Here is a 19,448-nt window from a genome sequence, read left to right on the forward strand (position 1 = left end):
TAAAGTTCTAAATCCAAGGACACCTTTGTTTTCCTTCGTGATCGGAAAGCGAATGCAATTAATACTCGTTTGTTTTCCACCCATGGCAAATGAAAAAACATGAGGTTGCTATAACATGTGTAGTATGTGTTTTTATTTCCAGACACACATGCATTGTTGCAATATCATCAATAACACTTAGCGTTATCGGAAATTGAAAACAAGTGCAATATAATGTGATAGCAATTGCAGAATCCTCATTTGTTCACAACATGGAGGGACGAAGGGGACTCGTGACGTGAACTTCACATTGAAAAAACCTCAGAGAAAATAGCGAAATACTCGTTGATTAGATAGATTCTCCATTAGTGGAATGCGAAATATGTTGGTCTCCATTTCCGGATATAATGAGACAGGGAAACCCCACGAGAGCACTTCGCAAATAATGTTCACATAATGGTGAACGCTAAAACCTTTGAAGTTTTGCTCTTGGATGATGATTATTGTTTCCTAGAATATTACAACCACATGTGTGTAAGGAATTGAGGTTGAGGGTTTTTTCTTCTGAAAGTAGGTACTTAGCGAGTAAAATGTTTTGATTTGTTGAAGATTTGGAGAAACCCCGCATGATTAATTGAACTTGTCGGAAAGAGATATTCATTTCTTTAGAAATCAGTGTGGTTCTGGAAAGTCCTACTTTCAAGACCTTCTTTTATTTGTATTTGCCTATAATGTCGTACATTCTCTTTGAGTCCTGAAAGTCCCCTTCAATGCTCCTTATTTAGCAAACTTTGTTTTTAATGACACAGTCTCACTCTTCTTCTAGTGAATTCTTCCCAACCCTTAAAATTGACACTAGGACAAACTTAAAAGCCAAGAGCGGACTCTTTTGGAAGCTATTTCTTGGGTTTAGACTTCAGATAGTATGACACAGTCTCACTCTTCTTCTAGTGAATTCTTCTCAACCCTTAAAATTGACACTAGGACAAACTTAAAAGCCAAGAGCGGACTCTTTTGGAAGCTATTTCTTGGGTTTAGACTTCAGATAGTGAATTATCTGAATTATTCCCAGGCACTTTCGGGATAGGGCTGAAAAGCCCCTTTACTTTTTATTGTTTTTATTGACACAGTCTCACTCTTCTTCTAGTGAATTCTCCCCAACCCTTAAAATTGACACTTGGACAAACTTAAAGCCAAGAGTCTTCGGGAGCCGCAACCCCATAAAGCCAATTTTTGGCGAGCCACGCCGCAGGCGAAATTTTTGAAAAATTTGGTATTCAGTCTCATGGTAATTCTGATCTTCAGAGACATTTTTCAACAAGAATGAACCATGATTAAAGAGATGCACAAAATCGTGGCTCGCGAGCCACGTCATGGCCACCGGTACACAGTGCTAACAGTATTAGTTTCTTAATTAAATCGATCACAAGGGCAAGGTAAACCTAGACCTTTGACAAATAGAGTGTGCCTGAAAAGGCACGTGACGATTTGGACTCGAATCCAAGAGCGCACACTTGAGTTTTTATTAATGACTCAGCCTATGAGGAGGTTTGAAAAAGTGCACCATACGTACTGGCACAAATAGGACGTAATATTCAAGTGGTTAGCAAGAGACATGTCTATACACACTTATCAATACAAATAAGCAAATAACAAAGTAAACATAGTTCACAATGGAGTTGCTAGAATGGAATAAGTTTGTCTAATACGAATACAAAATGATATTCAATATTTGAAAACGGAGTGGAAGGGTAACGCGTGATGAAACTAGGTCAAAAGTTGCTCACCGAGGGTTGCACAAAATAACAACCCGGTAAATGATGATACTCCTTGCTATGAAAAAAAGCTCATCTAATGCAGGTTTGTGTATTGGTACGCTTACAACTTTTTCAGCGATTGTTTCATAGAACGAAATCCTTTCACTGCAGAACACAACAGTATTGGAGTTGGCAAGTAAAAGTCTTCAAGGATGAAATATTGAACCGAATTTCGAAATGCAAATACTCTCGAACATTGAATCTCAAACCACTAGAATGAGAGCATAGAGTTGAATGTCAAATGATTTATGAATGGGTGCCCATGCAGATCTAACAGGATTTTGGATGAATTAGGTCAAACTATTTATTGAACTCAGTGGCCAAATCAGACGTGCTTTAAATAAATCTATTGGTTGAGCTTTTATACGGACAATACCTAATAGGTAACGCGTGATGAAACTAGGTCAAAAGTTGCTCACCGAGGGTTGCACAAAATAACAACCCGGTAAATGATGATACTCCTTGCTATGAAAAAAAGCTCATCTAATGCAGGTTTGTGTATTGGTACGCTTACAACTTTTTCAGCGATTGTTTCATAGAACGAAATCCTTTCACTGCAGAACACAACTGGAGTTGGCAAGTAAAAGTCTTCAAGGATGAAATATTGAACCGAATTTCGAAATGCAAATACTCTCGAACATTGAATCTCAAACCACATAACACGTGATGAAACTAGGTCAAAAGTTGCTCACTGAGGGTTGCACAAAATAACAACCCGGTAAATGATGATACTCCTTGCTATGAAAAAAAGCTCATCTAATGCAGGTTTGTGTATTGGTACTAGTGGGTTGGAACTTTGAATAATTCCCATTCGGTCCAACTCTTGGAAACTCTCTGGACTACGGTTAAGATATTATTATATCGTTGTTGAATATTATTTTTCGTTGTTGTGACTATTTTACGACCTGTATATGTTGAAAGCCCTAATGTGACCGTTAAAAACAAAGATATTTAGTGGGTTGGAATCTCTGGACTACGATTACGATATTATTATTTCGTTGTTGTGACTATTTTACGACCTGTATATGTTGAAAGCCCTAATGTGACCGTTCTCCACAAAGCATGCTTTTGACGTGCTCTCTTAGATTAATCGTGATAGATATGTTTTCCCCTTGACGTTTATTAGTTTTTATTTTCCCAAGTATGGAAAGTGTGCTCACGTTCACAGGGTCGTAAATCAAGTATTACCCAGTTTCACCTACATACTGTTTATCTCCATATTGTCTCTATACAGCAACATTACGCAAGAATCCAATATGTTAATACTTATCTACCACATTGGGAAATGTTTTGTAGTGGTGTGTTCTGTGAATTATCTTCATTTCCCAAGTCAGAGTGAGCTGTGAATTTTTTTTTTATTTATTTTTTCTAAGTAAAACACTTCATTCATGTTCTTTCCAAAAGGTAACTTACTCATTATGCTTGATTGCCCTTTTATGCCAACAAGTCAAAGTGAGCTGTGAATTTTTTTTATTTATTTTTTTATAAGTAAAACACTTCATTCATGTTCTTTCAAGAGGGTAACTTACTCATTATGCTCGATCGCCCTTTTATGCCACAGAAGTCACAGAAATTATTACCTTTTGACCTACAAGCTGCAACCTAGAATCCAATATCTTAATACTTATCTACCACATTGGGAAATGTTTTGCAGTGGTGTGTTCTGTGAATTATCTTCATTTCCCAAGTCAAAGTGAGCTGTGAATTTTTTTATTTATTTATTTTTTCTAAGTAAAACACTTCATTCATGTTCTTTCCAAAAGGTAACTTACTCATTATGCTTGATTGCCCTTTTATGCCACAGAAGTCACAGAAATTATTACCTTATGACCTACAAGCTGCAAGCTAGATAATTTAAGCATGAGCGCTTATCAGAATAATTGTTATTCCTCTATTAGTACAAATAGGTACACAGTGCTAACAGTAATAGTTTCTTCAAATTAAATCGATCACAAGGGCAAGGTAAACCTAGACCTTTGACAAATAGAGTGTGCCTGAAAAGGCACGTGACGATTTGGACTCGAATCGCATAGGTACACAGTGCTAACAGTAATAGTTTCTTCAAATTAAATCGATCACAAGGGCAAGGCAAACCTAGATTTTTGACAAATAGAGTGTGCCTGAAAAGACACGTGACGATTTGGACTCGAATTGTTACTCGAGAATCCGTTAGCCACTCACTGCACTCCAAGGCTTAGGTGTAGGGGCAAACAGCCCTAACGGACGTGTTAAGCTTCTACGAATCATGCCACTGCACTGAGGTTGAGCGCTACGTCACTGCCTCTGTTACGGGTAAAACTAGTATAGGATAACGGGAATACACCACATACAAGGCTTAGGTGTAGGGGCAAACAGCCCTAACGGATGGGTTAAGCTTCTACAAATCTATGAATCATGCCACTGCACTGAGGTTGAGCGCTACGTCACTGCCTCTGTTACGGGTAAAACTAGTATAGTGAATCATGCCACTGCACTGAGGTTGAGCGCTACGTCACTGCCTCTGTTACGGGTAAAACTAGTATAGCCAAGGCTTAGGTGTAGGGACAAACAGCCCTAACGGACGTGTTAAGCTTCTACAAATCTACGAATCATGCCACTGCACTGAGGTTGAACGCTACGTCACTGCCTCTGTTACGGGTAAAACTAGTATAGGATAACGGGAATACACCACATGGCCTAGCCGATGTCATTCAAACTCAGTACGAAATAAAATGACAGCACGTAATCGTACTTTATGAATGGTACGCCTTGTAACTCGTACCTAACGTGGGAAATTTGGCTGCCTTGATTCAGACGAGGACGTTGCGTTCATAAAGTATTATTGTTGAAAGTTTGCTCCCATTAGTATTGTTAGGTAGGACTTGAGGTTGCGGGTGCTTGTTGTCCATCCCACACCAATGAAGTGAACCTGGCCTACAGCTTATCTCCATACACAAAAAGCCCAATTCGAGGCTTAGGTGTAGGGGCAAACAACCCCAAAGATGGGTTAAGCTTCTACGAATCTGGTCTAACGTAGTGGTTCAGAATCTTGCCTGTTTTAGGAGAAGCCACAAATTCGAATCCCAACCGAGATGTAAACTATTGTCATACACAAAAAACCCAATTCGAGGCTTAGGTGTAAAAGATGGGTTAAGCTTCTACGAATCTGGTCTAACGTAGTAGTTCAGAATCTTGCCTGTTTTAGGAGAAGCCACAAATTCGAATCCCAACCGAGATGTAAACTATTGTTCACATTAATTTGAAATAAAATTTGGGAATTTGACCATAGTCTTATTATAACTTATTCTTTCCCTTCCCTTGTGACTCCAGGAGAAAGCAACGAAATGGCAGGAGCAGCACGAAATGATCGACGGTCTGACGACGAACGGCATTCTGCTCATGCATCCGCCCAACGGTTCCTTCTCCTATAACGGCGAAAATCAACAGCCCCCCATGTGGCGGGAAGTATCGGTAGGGGGAGGCATCTTCTCGGTTCGGGAGACACGCTCTGCGCCGCAGAAAGGTGTTCAGGTGAGTTAGTCTAGGACAGCGATTTCTAACTAGCGGCCAGCGAAGCTTTTAGGGTGGGCCCCCTCGGGCTTGATTTTTGTTCTTTTACTATGGGGTGGACTCCAAAAATGGAGCATTTACTCCCCATCCCCTCAAAATCCTGGACGGGTCTGCTCCCCTGTGTATGTGGCCCGCGATCCCGCGAAGTACCTGAACAGGGATTTCTAACTAGCGGCCAGCGAAGCTTTTAGGGTGGGCCCCCCCGGGCTTGATTTTTGTTCTTTTACTATGGGGTGGACTCCGAAAATGGAGCATTTACTCCCCATCCCCTCAAAATCCTGGACGGGTCTGCTCCCCTGTGTATGTGGCCCGCGATCCCGCGAAGTACCTGCCAATGTAGCATGTGGCCGCATATACATGGAAGTTGGAAATTCCTGGTCTGGAACTTTTTTTTTAGACTTCGTAAAAATTCAAAGAAAACCTGGAAAAGTCATGGAATTTGCCCCCGGTCAAAAATTAATAATGTTCAAATTAAATACATCAAGTTTTTTTTTCCGAAAAACGGCCTCCGGCGCATTCCCCCTCATATTCCTTGACGTTCTGCATATTGCATATTTTATTTAAATGAAGGGGTAATCTTACTGATTTTTAAGTACCTCCACTCCCTAATTTTCTGGAAAACTCATGGCAATCTTCTGGAAAAGTCATGGAATTTCATTCTAAGAAAAGCGTATAAACCCTGTTCTTGTAGCCTGTTCCAAGAAAGTGTGGCCTAATAAAAATCACTAATTCTAATTACCCTAATTTGACATAAATAAATATAAAAAATATAGTGTTCCTACTGTTATAATCTAGGTATTCAACAAGGACCCATACTTAGCAGTAAAAGTAAATGCCTTCCCTGTAGGGCGTTAAGCAAAGTAATAAAAAAGCTCGACCCTAGGTTAATATAACAGTAATAACACGCTTTTAAATTAATATATTTAAAAAATTGATCTAATCGTGGTTTACGATATTTTACAACTCCACTTCAATTCCTTCCAGGACAATACCAGGCGCAAGTTCTGTTTTGACGAAGCCACCCCCATAGCCATTCTTAGTTCTGTTCAAATTATTCCTCGTCTGGGATAAATAGTCACTGGAATTGGTTCTTTGGTAGTTAGGTTTGCCAAAACTATTCTGATTATTATCGGCTCTTCCATAGCTGTTTGTTTGATTATACTCTGTTTTGCCATAGCTATTTGTCTGGTTGTATTCTGGCTTCCCATAACTGTTCGTGTAGTCAGATTTGGCATAGTTCTGGTTGTAGTTTCGTTGGTTCACATTTCGACTCTTGTCTTCATAGTTACTCTGATAGGTCCCTCGGGTACTTGGGTATCCATTCATATCGTGTTTGGTTCGCGATCCATTGTCTTGTGGGTTATAGGTGATGGTGTTTCCATTCATATAGGGCTGGTTTCCGTTTCGGTCGATGTCAGGGGTGTTGTTGTTGGCACGAACTCTTCGCAGTGATTCTCGATTCACGTTCGTTTTTCTTAGCATTGCCTGCAGGGAAAAGGATGGAGATTTTGAGATTATGAAAGGTCGTGTTTGGTTCGCGATCCATTGTCTTGTGGGTTTCCATTCATATATGGCTGGTTTCCGTTTCGGTCGGTGTCAGGGGTGTTGTTGTTGGCTCGAACTCTTCGCAGTGATTCTCGATTCACGTTCGTTTTTCTTAGCATTGCCTGCAGGGAAAAGGATGGAGATTTTGAGAATATGAAAGTGAAATATCGAATAAGTTCATTAAGTACTAAAAGTCAAGTAAGACCTCGAGAGTCCATCACAGAACAAGATTCCATGACAACAAGAGAAGCATCACAGAACACCCTATTATCAAAATTATGAAAGTGAAATATCGAATAAGTTCATTGAGTTAAAAGTCAAGTAAGACCTCGAGAGTCCATCACAGAACAAGATTCCATGACAACAAGAGAAGCATCACAGAACAGCCTATTATCAAAATAGACTAGAAAACAAGGAAAGTCCCAAAAGATTTAGGCCCGGTTTCGGACAAGAGGAAACTCCGGTGTTTGAGCTCACTAACCACGGAGTTTGCAATCAGGTCGCAGTGACATAGGGTTTTAGTGGCCGATGACCCTATTTACCTATACCAATATTTGACTAGAAAACACTGAATCTATATGTATGTACCTGTCTGTGTGACTGTATACTAGTCCCTGTAGACTAAATGTGTAATGTCCTTTCGGGAAACTGACCACTGGAAAATTGACTACTTCTCCATTCACTTTCCCTTGGAGTAGTGGTCAATTTTCCAGTGGTCATTTTTCCGAAAGGAAAATACAACTTACCCATGTGATTGTATACCAGTCCCTGTTGACTAACTTACCTGAAAGTTAAAGGGTGGATCATCACCTTGGTCCTCATCGTCATTTCTATTGCCCTGTTTGGCCAACATCTGTAGTTAGAAAATTGACTACTTCTCCATTCACTTTCCCTTGGAGTAGTGGTCAATTTTCCAGTGGTCATTTTTCCGAAAGGAAAATACAACTTACCCAGTCCCTGTAGACTAACTTACCTGAAAGTTAAAGGGTGGATCATCACCTTGGTCCTCATCGTCATTTCTATTGCCCTGTTTGGCCAACATCTGTAGTTCATGAACTGGATTGTTTTCTCGGGCTGGCGGTTTGGGAGTGTACTTCGCCGGGGTATTAGTCCTACTGTAGCTGAAACCAAGCGTACGACCAAACTACAGTAAATACTGAATACATACATACTTATTACTCAACTACAGTTAACTTTGTTAGAATAGAATATTCCTTTTTCATCTTGTCCGAATAGGACTGAAAAGTCCCTTTACCCCAGCAGTCTAAATAGAAATATGTACCTTGTTTATCCTGCCCGAATAGAACTGAAAAGTCCCTTTACCCCAGCACTCCCAGCAGTCTAAACAAGGTCTCGTATGAAGATCCATCAGTTTACACCTTTGGTTTTGCTTTTTACTTTCTGCTCAGACTGATCAAATTAATACCATTCCTACTTATCTTTCCATATTCGAATGTTTTAAATGGTTTGTGCCATCCAAATAGGTTTCATTTTCATCAAATGTTAATTTTATCTCCTTACTTATGAAAACCTTTTTGGTATACCCCAACACTTTGTTTGTATAATTTTTTATCACAAAATGGCCTAATGCCCTTTAGCACATATATGGGACATTTTGTTAGTCTCAGATTATGTAAATTAGAATAGAAAAATCTATACAGGTAGGTATTTGAAAAATTCTTACCGTATTCGTATTTTTTTCTGGGCATAATCCAACAGTTCTCATCGAGATAGTACCTAAGGGATTGCTTCTACACAGGTACTGTGGTAGGTAGTTATTAGTTATCACACCATTTTGTGGGAACTAAAATATCTAATCGACTGTTTTACGCGCAGTTGGAAGTGTTAAAAGTTATCAAATAGAAATCGATATTTTTTTAGTAAAATTCATATAGGTAAACATGAACTCAAATTAACATGCATTGGCAAAATCGCTGTAGGAGTGAACTCATAGGAAAGAGTCCAATCTACTAAGGATGGGAAACAATGGCAGACCACTTCACTCCCCAGAATCTACACTAGATGACCCAGAATTGAAATTCTCGATGATTCCAATAGATCGCCCAAGCTACTAAGGATACGGAATCCACTAAATAAGAGGCTAAATTTTAGTGAATTTTAAAACACGACGTCATCTGTATTGGTATACGATTTATGTGTCCGTTTTTATGTTTTTGACGTTCTCTAAGGAAATACTTGTGAGCTGGGACTATAACAATCCATTCGACTCTTCAGAATCCACTCTTCAGGCCAAGAATTGAAATTCTTTAGGATTCCACTTGATCGCCGAGAATTCCACTAGATTCAAAATTTCCAATCTACTAAGGATGGGATGGGAAACAATGGCAGACCACTTCACTCCTCAGAATCTACACTAGATGGCCCAGAATTGAAATTCTCGATGATTCCAATAGATCGCCCAATCTACTAAGGATACGGAATCCACTAAATCCCAATCTACTAAGGATGGGAAACAATGGCAGACCACTTCACTCCCCAGAATCTACACTAGATGGCCCAGAATTGAAATTCTCGATGATTCCAATAGATCGCCCAATCTACTAAGGATACGGAATCCACTAAATAGATTAAAATTTTCCAATCTACTAAGGATGGGAAACGATGGCAGACCACTTCACTCCCCAGCATCTACACTAGATGGCCCAGAATTGAAATTCTCGGTGATTCCAATAGATCGCCATGTTAGAACACTTTAATACATAAAAATTTAAAAAAATAGATCGCCCAATCTACTAAGGATACGGAATCCACTAAATAAGAGGCTAAATTTTAGTGAATTTTAAAACACAACGTCATCTGTATTGGTATACGATTTATGTGTCCGTTTTTATGTTTTTGACGTTCTCTAAGGAAATACTTGTGAGCTGGGACTATAACATACCCATCACGAGATGTATGAATTATGAAATCCAGGATACCTATAGGGCAATGATTTGATACAGGAAACTATAACTGCTAAGGTGTTATCGTCCCTAAATCGAAGAGAGAAGGAAGACAGAATAGAAGAAAGCCAGCCGTTAAGAGTCGAACATTATCCATTCAGGATAAAATCTGCGCTTACAAGTCAGACGCGCTACCAAGCAAGCTAACTAGGCTATTTAAGCATATTGCATACCTAATCAATACCGGCGTCCATTCAATGTTATTTCGAAAAATCCTTACCATTACCTACCTACCTACAATATTATTGAGTTAATTTACCTTACGTGTCTGGAATCCCAAGTTAAATTTCATTTTTCAGTGTTCAGCCACATGTACGGCGCGATCGTTTGCCAGCAGTAGGTTGAAAAAAAAAGAAGAAGAAAAAAAAAAACATGTAATGCTTCTTCTTTCATCCCCAGTGGCCAAACTATTGACGGTGGACGAGAAGAAATTCCAGTGGGCGCTATGTTCGTTCGCCAGCAGTAGGTTGAAAAAAAAAGAAAAAAAAAAAAAAAACATGTAATGCTTCTTCTTTCATCCCCAGTGGCCAAACTATTGACGGTGGACGAGAAGAAATTCCAGTGGGCGCTATGCAACTACTGTGTGGTGAAGAGTGGCACCGCAGAGCGGAGGCGTCACACCAAGGAGGAGGCTGAAGAAGCCCGGGAAGTTCTGGCCAGGACCATGTACGTGCGACTGGCAGACTGGATTGTCAACGTGATCAACCTGAAACTGTCCCTGGTCAGAGCTATTTTGTGAGTATTTAATTAAGGTAGTGTGCTTGTCTTGAGGATCGAGTGGATTGGAACACATCACATGCCTTCAGGACACTCAGGGCTAAATTTGGTAATTTGATATCCTATCCTCAAACAAAGTACCTACAAATTTGAGATATCTGAAGTTGTGAATTGACCAACACACTTTCTCTTTTTCAGAGAGACAGCGAACACATTTGACAAGAAGAAAACCTTCCTCGGATCTCCAAGTTGGATGGCACCAGAGATCATGCGCTGTGGACACAAAGAAGTCGATGGCTATGATAACAGAATTGATGTTTGGGCTCTCGGTAAGATTCAAATTTCCTGGGTTTGAATTCCATCACCGACAAAAAATTTGCACTCACAATTCGATTGCAAATATTTGAGCGGGTTACTTTCTGGTGTTCTCGTATTGACCCAGCACTTAAAGGGAAATATCGTCTCTTATCGCCCATCTGATGAGGGACATACTACGGGATGGGCATGCTACAAAACACTATTCGTTTATTTCAACAATCCATAACACTATTCGTAAGTAAAATTTATTTATGTAAGCATACTTGCCAATTTAGGTATCAAAGTCTTGGAAAAATGCAGCAACGCTCACCCTGTACAGTAACTGACGGGTGACGGACTTGACACAATAAAAGCCATGTCGTCTTTAATCATCATCAAAACTCAACATCCTATAATCCAATAAGATTGACAACTAGGTATCTACGTAAAAGTCGTAAAACACGTTGGGTAAGTGTGGTGATCATCTGGATGGGTGACTGTCACTGCCTGCTGTCTACTTCAGTAATTCAGCACAAATATTATGTTCAATTTTAGTTTAAGAGCACAATACTTACTGAATTTCTTTCCCTCCAAACAATAGTCCTTCCTGACTCTGTAACCTCGGTACTCTGTGAGGAAACAAAAAGGTAACTGGATGGCCGGTGGACTGGATGGTAGATTTCAAAAATATTCAAACTTACTTGTTGACATTGTTTCCAGGTTTTCCAAAATCGCTGTTCCGGCTGTAGCTGTCCTGCTGTCTATTATATCCGTCTTGCTGTCTATTATATCCGTCTTGCTGCCTATTATATCCGTCTTGCTGTCTGTTATACCCGTCTTGCTGTCTATTATACCCGTCTTGCTGTCTATTGTACCCATCTTGCTATCTATTATACCCAAAATTTTAAACTTACTTGTTAATATTGCTGCTAGGTTTGCCACAGTCGCTGTTCCGGCTGTAGCTGTCCTGCTGTCTATTATAACCATCTTGCTGTCTATTATACCCGTCTTGCTGTCTATTATACCCGTCTTGTTGTCTATTATACCCAAAATTTTAAACTTACTTGTTGACATTGCTGCTAGGTTTGCCATAGTTAGTATGGACAAGAGTTGACAAAGTGAACTCAAATGGACAACAAAATAAACTCATCTTTCCATAATTTCGGTTTCAGCGATACAACACGGAGTCGCGCGGCGAATTCTCGCAGACGCGCCGTTAACTGTGTTTTCCTAATAATTTGGTAATGTGTTATCTTCATGATTAATAAATTAGGTTCAAATCAACCACAACCATCGATATTAATTTAGTAAATCAGATGAAAGACCAGGCATTCAAAATTCCGTCACCTCTACAAACCCAATCTCAGCTGGTACCTGGTCTCGCTTCTCTTTCAGAAACCATCACCAACTCTCCCAAGGGCCCGCGGATCAAGATGGCCAACTCGAAAGACTTCTGCGTGGCGCACTACACGGGCAAAGTCACGTACGAGACTCGCAACATCCCGCGCAAGAACCGCGACTTCCTTCCGCCGGAAATGATCGAGACTCTCCGAAGTTCTCACAACGGCATCGTGAAGCAGCTGTTCTCCAATCAGCTGACGAGGAGTGGCAACTTGACCTTGACCTCGGATCAGAATGTGCTTGCCGCCACTGGGAAGAAGAAGAGATGGGGAGCCGCTTTAGTTGGGTCCGACAGTACTAAACTGCGGGTAAGAAAGTGTTAGTAGTACGTACGTCGTCATTTAGAAGCTGAAAAGAACCGTATTTGCACTGTCCTAACTCCACAGTGATCAGGGGATCACGATAGGCTTAAAGCCTAAACCAAGTAGAATCGATCAACATCACTGTATAGGAAGCCTTAAGAAAACAGTGTCCAAAACATCAAATTATAGACGGGACAAGAGTTTTAAAGTTGGCACTGTCCTAACTCCACAGTGATCAAGTGATCACGATCGGCTTGAAGCCTAAACTAAGTAGAATCGATCAACATCACTGTATAGGAAGCCTTAAGAAAACAGTGTCCAAAACATCAAATTATAGACGGGACAAGAGTTTTAAAAATGGCAGTATGGACAAGAGTTGACAAAGTGAACTCAAATATGGACAACAAAATAAACTCATCTTTCCATAATTTCGGTTTCAGCGATACAACACGGAGTCGCGCGGCGAATTCTCGCAGACGCGCCGCATGCGAACCGCAAGCTCCGTATTCCGTGCGTCGAGTTTGGAAATTCTCAAGGCCATGACCGGAGGCGGCACTAAGTTTGTCCGTTGTATTCGGGCGGACCTGTCTGGAACCCCGGGCGGTTGGCAATCCGAAGTGGTGAAGCAGCAGATCCGAGCCTTGGGTGTGGTGGACACAGCCCGCGCCAGACAGAAAGGATACTCGTGCCGGGTCACCTTTGCCGATTTCATACAGAGGTGAGTTTGATCAGAGTTCAGCTAGTTGGACATTTCCAACTAGTTTGGTTGAAATAGAAGGGGGAACGTAAACAATCCCGGTGCTCCTTAGCAAGAAAACAGAGGGTTCTTAGAGGGTTTCAGCAGACATTATACGTACATGGCCACAGCAGATAAAACAGAGGGTTGTTCATTTCATAAAAGTACTGCTCTGCTCCGGCTACCAAAATGCCAAAGCCAAAATGGTCTGTCCCGCAAAAGATCTAGAAATGTAGAAATACCTTTTCTTGGTTAATAAATCTGTCTCTTTTGGTCAATTTTGACATTGTATCTTCTAATTTATTTTCTCCTCTTGTTCCAGATATCGATTCCTTGCGTTCGATTTCGAGGTACCTTTTCTTGGTTAATAAACCTGTCTCTTTTGGTCAATTTTGACATTGTATCTTCTAATTTATTTTCTCCTCTTGTTCCAGATATCGATTCCTTGCGTTCGATTTCGATGAGCCGGTGGATGTCACCAAAGAGAACTGTCGCCTCCTACTGATTCGACTGAAGATGGAAGGCTGGATGATTGGAAAGAGCAAGGTGTTTTTGCGATACTACAACGAGGAGTATTTGGCCAGGTACGTACACGAAAAGCCCACTTGGGTGTAGGGGGGCAAACAGCCCTAAAAGTTGGGTTAAGCTTTATTTGGCCAGGTATGAAAACCGATTTTGCACGTTCTCAACCGATTTTTCCCTTTTTATGCAGATTGTTATACGAGTTAACTATGTATGTAGATATGTCTGTACCTATGTATTGTCCTAAGGATTTCATAAATGCTTATTTGACATTTACTATCATTTAATCCATCTCAATATTATTTTATCTTACAATTCATCATTTGTCATCTACAAAGTTCAAACCATTGTGAGGACTTCTGCTTGTTCTTTTCGAGCAGAGAGCTAAGCTGGTTAGGGTTAGCTGTTCTCCCTGTTTCTCTATTTTGTCAACACCTTTCGGCTATAGCTAAAGCCGCTACAACAACAAAGTTCAAACAATTTTACAACACTATCCACTCTCCAGGTTGTACGAGACTCAAGTGAAGAAGATCGTCAAGGTTCAATGTATGATGAGAACATTCCTTGCTCGTAAGCGTGTTGCTCCAAAACTGGCAAGTCGTCAAGCGTCCAGAGATTCTGCTGATGGTAAGTTTAGTCGGGGCTGCTCCGTAGACGCAACCTAAATCAGCAGAACCCGAAAGCAGACACACTCGGAGAAAATTTGGACAGCCATTCGCGTTCCGTCAACCTTTGGGGGTGATTGACGTGAACCTTTGGGGGTTAACTTTAAGAATCTTTCCTCTGTAGGAAAAAATTGGAATTTTTGATTTATCCCATTTTATTTTTTTTTTTTTATTATTATTATTTTTTTTTTTTTTTGAGGCGGAACCTGATGTCACCCTCAGAATACTGGAGTTGTTCGTTGAGTGTATTCACGAACAGTTGCTCCATTTCGTTCTTCTGATAGCACTCGAACCCGAACATGTCGAGAATCCCCACGCAGTGCTTGTCACCGCTGAAATGCAGAGTTGAATATTGATTTATATTATTATTTTGGCAAACTTGACTTCAGAAGATTATACAGGTAGGTATTTGAAAAAGTCTTACCGTATTCGTATTTTTTTCTGGGCATAATCCAATAGTTCTCATCGAGGTAGTACCTAAGGGATTGCTTCTACACAGGTACTGTGGTAGTTATTAGTTATCACACCATTTTGTGGGAACTAAAATATCTAATCGACTGTTTTACGCGCAGTTGGAAGTGTTAAAAGTTATCAATTGGATTCGCAACTGAAATTGTTTCAACTATCTATCTTGTTACAAACACTGAATTTGTAAAGAGTTTGCCCGATAAAAATATCATGTAACCTACCTACTGACAGATGCCTACCTAGCTATAATATGGGGTATCTGCATAGGTAGGTATAGGTACCTAGTACCTTTAGTGTTAAAATATTTTCTATACTGTGTGTACAAAGGGCACCACGGGTGTTTTCCAAAAATCCCAATTTCTGGGTTTAACACTTTTAGAGTTGTTTGGCTCTTTACTCAAGCCTCAGAGTGGGCTTTTTGCCTCTTCACTTATAAGCCCACCACATTGCATAATCAAAGCTATTACCAGGCGTTCATACAATTTTATTGTTTTAAAAGTTCAAGTCTGTGTAGGTAAAAATATTTTCTATACTGTGTGTACAAAGGGCACCACGGGTATTTTCCAAAAATCCCAATTTCTGGGTTTAAAACTTTTAGAGTAGTTTGGCTCTTTACTCAAGCCTCAGAGTGGGCTATTTGCCTCTTACTTATAAGCCCACCACATTGCATAATCAAAGCTATTACCAGGCGTTCATACAATTTTATTGTTTTAAAAGTTCAAGTCTGTGTAGGTTATGTTATTTTTAAAGATTCGAAAATTTTACGGACAAATTTACCTAAAACATTTTTTGTTAAATCATTTAGGTATGTATTGGAGTTGTTCGTTGAGTGTATTCACGAACAGCTGCTCCATTTCGTTCTTCTGATAGCACTCGAACCCGAACATGTCCAGAATCCCCACGCAGTGCTTGTCACCGCTGAAATGCAGAGTTGAATATTGATTTATATTATTATTTTGGCAAACTTGACTTCAGAAGATCATAAGGACCCTTCTACTGCTTTTAGCACTCCCAGGGATGGTAGGGATGCAACGAAAGGATACCCATGTAAGTAAAGGTAGAAACACACTAGAATCACGTCACGTGAGTTGACTACTCGAAATTAGATCACTGCTGCTCCAATAGAAACTGAATGTTTTTCAGTCAGAAAGATGTAGGTACATAATATGTAGTTCAAAGTTTTATTATAATATTCTAGGTAATTTCGTTCAAGACAAGCACACTACCTTAATTAAATACTCACAAAATAGCTCTGACCAGGGACAGTTTCAGGTTGATCACGTTGACAATCCAGTCTGCCAGTCGCCTTCAGAAGATCATAAGGACCCTTCTACTGCTTTTAGCACTCCCAGGGATGGTAGGGATGCAACGAAAGGATACCCATGTAAGTAAAGGTAGAAACACACTAGAATCACGTCACGTGAGTTGACTACTCGAAATTAGATCACTGCTGCTCCAATAGAAACTGAATGTTTTTCAGTCAGAAAGATGTAGGTACATATTTATGTAGTTCAAAGTTTTACTATAATATTCTAGGTAATTTCGTTCAAGACAACCACACTACCTTAATTAAATACTCACAAAATAGCTCTGACCAGGGACAGTTTCAGGTTGATCACGTTGACAATCCAGTCTGCCAGTCGCTTGCACATGCGCAGAAGCGAGTTTTCGTCGAATAATGTTAAATAGCTCAAATTTTGGTTGCAAAAACTGTCTAATAATTTCAACAGAACGGTAAATATGGAAACAGTCAATGAGTGCAATCCTTTTAGGTTAGGTACCTACTCGTATATTCATTTTTGTCGATTGTCGATCTCATAGAGCGTATTTAAATCCAGACACATTCCTTTTCACTGGAATTTTAGATTGATTTTTTACTTTCTATTACCCTTATTTTGTTCAGTTCTTACCGTGATGATTTCCTTCAAGATGAAAGCGATGTGCTGTTCAGACATTCGTTTGCCTTGGTCAATCAAGGGTAAGAAATGGAAAGCCAAGTCCATGTTCCAGGTGTTACTTCTGTACAGAGCGCAAAGGCTTCAAGATCTGACCTACTTCTGTCAGCAGGTAAACGATTCAAATAGTCTTAAGTGATAGTATTTATAACTTCAATTAGGTACTTTATTGAGGGGTTTTATTAAAAAAAAAAAAAAAAAAAAACTAACTGTGTTCTAATAATTTGATTATGTAAGTACGTACTATCTTCATGATTACGTATTTTCTTCATGATTACAATCATCGATCTGTACAGTAAAATATATAAAAGACAAAGCGTCGAATATTCCGTCACCTCTACAAACCCAATCTCACCTGGTACCTGGGCTCGCTTTTGTTTCAGAAACCATCACCAACTCACCCAAGGGCCCTCGGATCAAGATGGCCAATTCGAAAGACTTCTGCGTGGCTCACTACACGGGCAAAGTCACGTACGAGACTCGCAACATCCCGCGCAAGAACCGCGACTTCCTTCCGCCGGAAATGATCGAGACTCTCCGAAGTTCTCACAACGGCATCGTGAAGCAGCTGTTCTCCAATCAGCTGACGAGGAGTGGCAACTTGACCTTGACCTCGGATCAGAATGTGCTTGCCGCCACTGGGAAGAAGAAGAGATGGGGAGCCGCTTTAGTTGGGTCCGACAGTACTAAACTGCGGGTAAGAAAATGTTAGTAGTATACGTACGTCGTCATTTAGAAGCTGAAAAGAACCGTGTTTGCACTGTCCTAACTCAACAGTGATCAGGTGATCAAGATCGGCTTAAAGCCTAAACTAAGTAGAATCGATCAACATCACTGTATAGGAAGCCTTAAGAAAACAGTGTCCAAAACATCAAATTATAGACGGGACAAGAGTTTTAAAAACGGCAGTATGGACAAGAGTTGACAAAGTGAACTCAAATATGGACAACAAAATAAACTCATCTTTCCATAATTTCGGTTTCAGCGATACAACACGGAGTCGCGCGGCGAATTCTCGCAGACGCGCCGCATGCGAACCGCAAGCTCCGTATTCCGTGCGTCGAGTTTGGAAATTCTCAAGGCCATGACCGGAGGCGGCACTAAGTTTGTCCGTTGTATTCGGGCGGACCTGTCTGGAACCCCGGGCGGTTGGCAATCCGAAGTGGTGAAGCAGCAGATCCGAGCCTTGGGTGTGGTGGACACAGCCCGCGCCAGACAGAAAGGATACTCGTGCCGGGTCACCTTTGCCGATTTCATACAGAGGTGAGTTTGATCAGAGTTCAGCTAGTTGGACATTTCCAACTAGTTTGGTTGAAATAGAAGGGGGAACGTAAACAATCCCGGTGCTCCTTAGCAAGAAAACAGAGGGTTCTTAGAGGGTTTCAGCAGCCATTATACGTACATGGCCACAGCAGATAAAACAGAGGGTTGTTCATTTCATAAAAGTACTGCTCTGCTCCGGCTACCAAAATGCCAAAGCCAAAATGGTCTGTCCCGCAAAAGATCTAGAAATGTAGAAATACCTTTTCTTGGTTAATAAATCTGTCTCTTTTGGTCAATTTTGACATTGTATCTTCTAATTTATTTTCTCCTCTTGTTCCAGATATCGATTCCTTGCGTTCGATTTCGATGAGCCGGTGGATGTCACCAAAGAGAACTGTCGCCTCCTACTGATTCGACTGAAGATGGAAGGCTGGATGATTGGAAAGAGCAAGGTGTTCTTGCGATACTACAACGAGGAGTATTTGGCCAGGTACGTACACAAAAAGCCCACTTGGGTGTAGGGGGGCAAACAGCCCTAAAAGTTGGGTTAAGCTTTATTTGGCCAGGTATGAAAACCGATTTTGCACGTTCTCAACCGATTTTTCCCTTTTTATGCAGATTGTTACACGAGTTAACTATGTATGTAGATATGTCTGTACCTATGTATTGTCCTAAGGATTTCATAAATGCTTATTTGGCATTAACTATCATTTAATCCATCTCAATATTTCTTTATCTTACAATTCATCATTTGTCATCAACAAAGTTCAAACCATTGTGAGGACTTCTGCTTGTTCTTTTCGAGCAGAGAGCTAAGCTGGTTAGGGTTAGCTGTTCTCCCTGTTTCTCTATTTTGTCAACACCTTTCGGCTATAGCTAAAGCCGCTACAACAACAAAGTTCAAACAATTTTACAACACTATCCACTCTCCAGGTTGTACGAGACTCAAGTGAAGAAGATCGTCAAGGTTCAATGTATGATGAGAACATTCCTTGCTCGTAAGCGTGTTGCTCCAAAACTGGCAAGTCGTCAAGCGTCCAGAGATTCTGCTGATGGTAAGTTTAGTCGGGGCTGCTCCGTAGACGCAACCTAAATCAGCAGAACCCGAAAGCAGACACACTCGGAGAAAATTTGGACAGCCATTCGCATTCCGTCAACCTTTGGGGGTGATTGACGTGAACCTTTGGGGGTTAACTTTAAGAATCTTTCCTCTGTAGGAAAAAATTGGAATTTTTGATTTATCCCATTTTATTTTATTTTATTTTTTTT

The 19,448-nt window shown here is 40.4% G+C and overlaps 4 protein-coding genes across 4 annotated transcripts in view; 3 read left to right on the forward strand and 1 right to left on the reverse strand.

The window, feature by feature from the left end:
• Positions 1–5,330, forward strand: part of LOC103517044 (protein pellino-like) — a 15,262-nt gene extending 9,932 nt beyond the window's left edge. Inside the window, exon 2 of the mRNA XM_026829282.1 lies at positions 5,106–5,330. Within this exon, the coding sequence (XP_026685083.1) occupies positions 5,106–5,315 (210 nt within the window). The 3' untranslated portion in view covers positions 5,316–5,330. The remainder of the gene's footprint in view (positions 1–5,105) is intronic.
• A 584-nt stretch (positions 5,331–5,914) lies between these two features.
• On the reverse strand, positions 5,915–11,956 carry LOC103517045 (homeobox protein 2-like). The gene is made up of 3 exons (XM_017447301.2): positions 11,932–11,956; positions 7,864–8,011; positions 5,915–6,830 (listed from the first exon to the last, which is right to left on the reverse strand). Exons 2-3 carry the CDS (start codon positions 7,930–7,932, stop codon positions 6,303–6,305), a joined length of 597 nt encoding a protein of 198 aa, XP_017302790.1. The 5' UTR covers positions 7,933–8,011; positions 11,932–11,956; the 3' UTR covers positions 5,915–6,302.
• Positions 11,957–12,268: 312 nt separating this feature from the next.
• On the forward strand, positions 12,269–14,655 carry LOC103517043 (neither inactivation nor afterpotential protein C-like). The gene is made up of 4 exons (XM_008482052.3): positions 12,269–12,576; positions 13,011–13,288; positions 13,741–13,890; positions 14,334–14,655. Exons 1-4 carry the CDS (start codon positions 12,301–12,303, stop codon positions 14,491–14,493), a joined length of 864 nt encoding a protein of 287 aa, XP_008480274.1. The 5' UTR covers positions 12,269–12,300; the 3' UTR covers positions 14,494–14,655.
• A 2,650-nt stretch (positions 14,656–17,305) lies between these two features.
• On the forward strand, positions 17,306–19,369 carry LOC103517042 (neither inactivation nor afterpotential protein C-like). Its single transcript, XM_008482051.3, has 4 exons — positions 17,306–17,613; positions 17,902–18,179; positions 18,520–18,669; positions 19,113–19,369. The coding sequence occupies exons 1-4, from the start codon at positions 17,338–17,340 to the stop codon at positions 19,270–19,272; spliced, it is 864 nt and encodes a 287-aa protein (XP_008480273.1). The 5' UTR covers positions 17,306–17,337; the 3' UTR covers positions 19,273–19,369.
• The last annotated feature ends 79 nt before the right edge of the window (positions 19,370–19,448 follow it).

The sequence above is a fragment of the Diaphorina citri genome, unplaced genomic scaffold (assembly GCF_000475195.1).
Source record: "Diaphorina citri unplaced genomic scaffold, Diaci psyllid genome assembly version 1.1 scaffold1728, whole genome shotgun sequence".
NCBI lineage: Eukaryota > Metazoa > Arthropoda > Insecta > Hemiptera > Psyllidae > Diaphorina > Diaphorina citri.

What these genes read in the sequence shown, in the direction of transcription:
- LOC103517045 (XM_017447301.2), bottom strand. Translation starts at nt 7,932, where the DNA reads ATGTTGGCCAAACAGGGCAATAGAAATGACGATGAGGACCAAGGTGAT. An exon ending in ATCCACCCTTTAACTTTCAG is followed by an intron (nt 6,831 to 7,863) that starts GTAAGTTAGTCT and finishes TTTTCCCTGCAG; the next exon opens with GCAATGCTAAGAAAAACGAA.
- LOC103517043 (XM_008482052.3), top strand. Translation starts at nt 12,301, where the DNA reads ATGGCCAACTCGAAAGACTTCTGCGTGGCGCACTACACGGGCAAAGTC. An exon ending in CCGACAGTACTAAACTGCGG is followed by an intron (nt 12,577 to 13,010) that starts GTAAGAAAGTGT and finishes TTTCGGTTTCAG; the next exon opens with CGATACAACACGGAGTCGCG. An exon ending in TTTGCCGATTTCATACAGAG is followed by an intron (nt 13,289 to 13,740) that starts GTGAGTTTGATC and finishes CTCTTGTTCCAG; the next exon opens with ATATCGATTCCTTGCGTTCG.
- LOC103517042 (XM_008482051.3), top strand. Translation starts at nt 17,338, where the DNA reads ATGGCCAATTCGAAAGACTTCTGCGTGGCTCACTACACGGGCAAAGTC. An exon ending in TTTGCCGATTTCATACAGAG is followed by an intron (nt 18,180 to 18,519) that starts GTGAGTTTGATC and finishes CTCTTGTTCCAG; the next exon opens with ATATCGATTCCTTGCGTTCG. An exon ending in AACGAGGAGTATTTGGCCAG is followed by an intron (nt 18,670 to 19,112) that starts GTACGTACACAA and finishes TCCACTCTCCAG; the next exon opens with GTTGTACGAGACTCAAGTGA.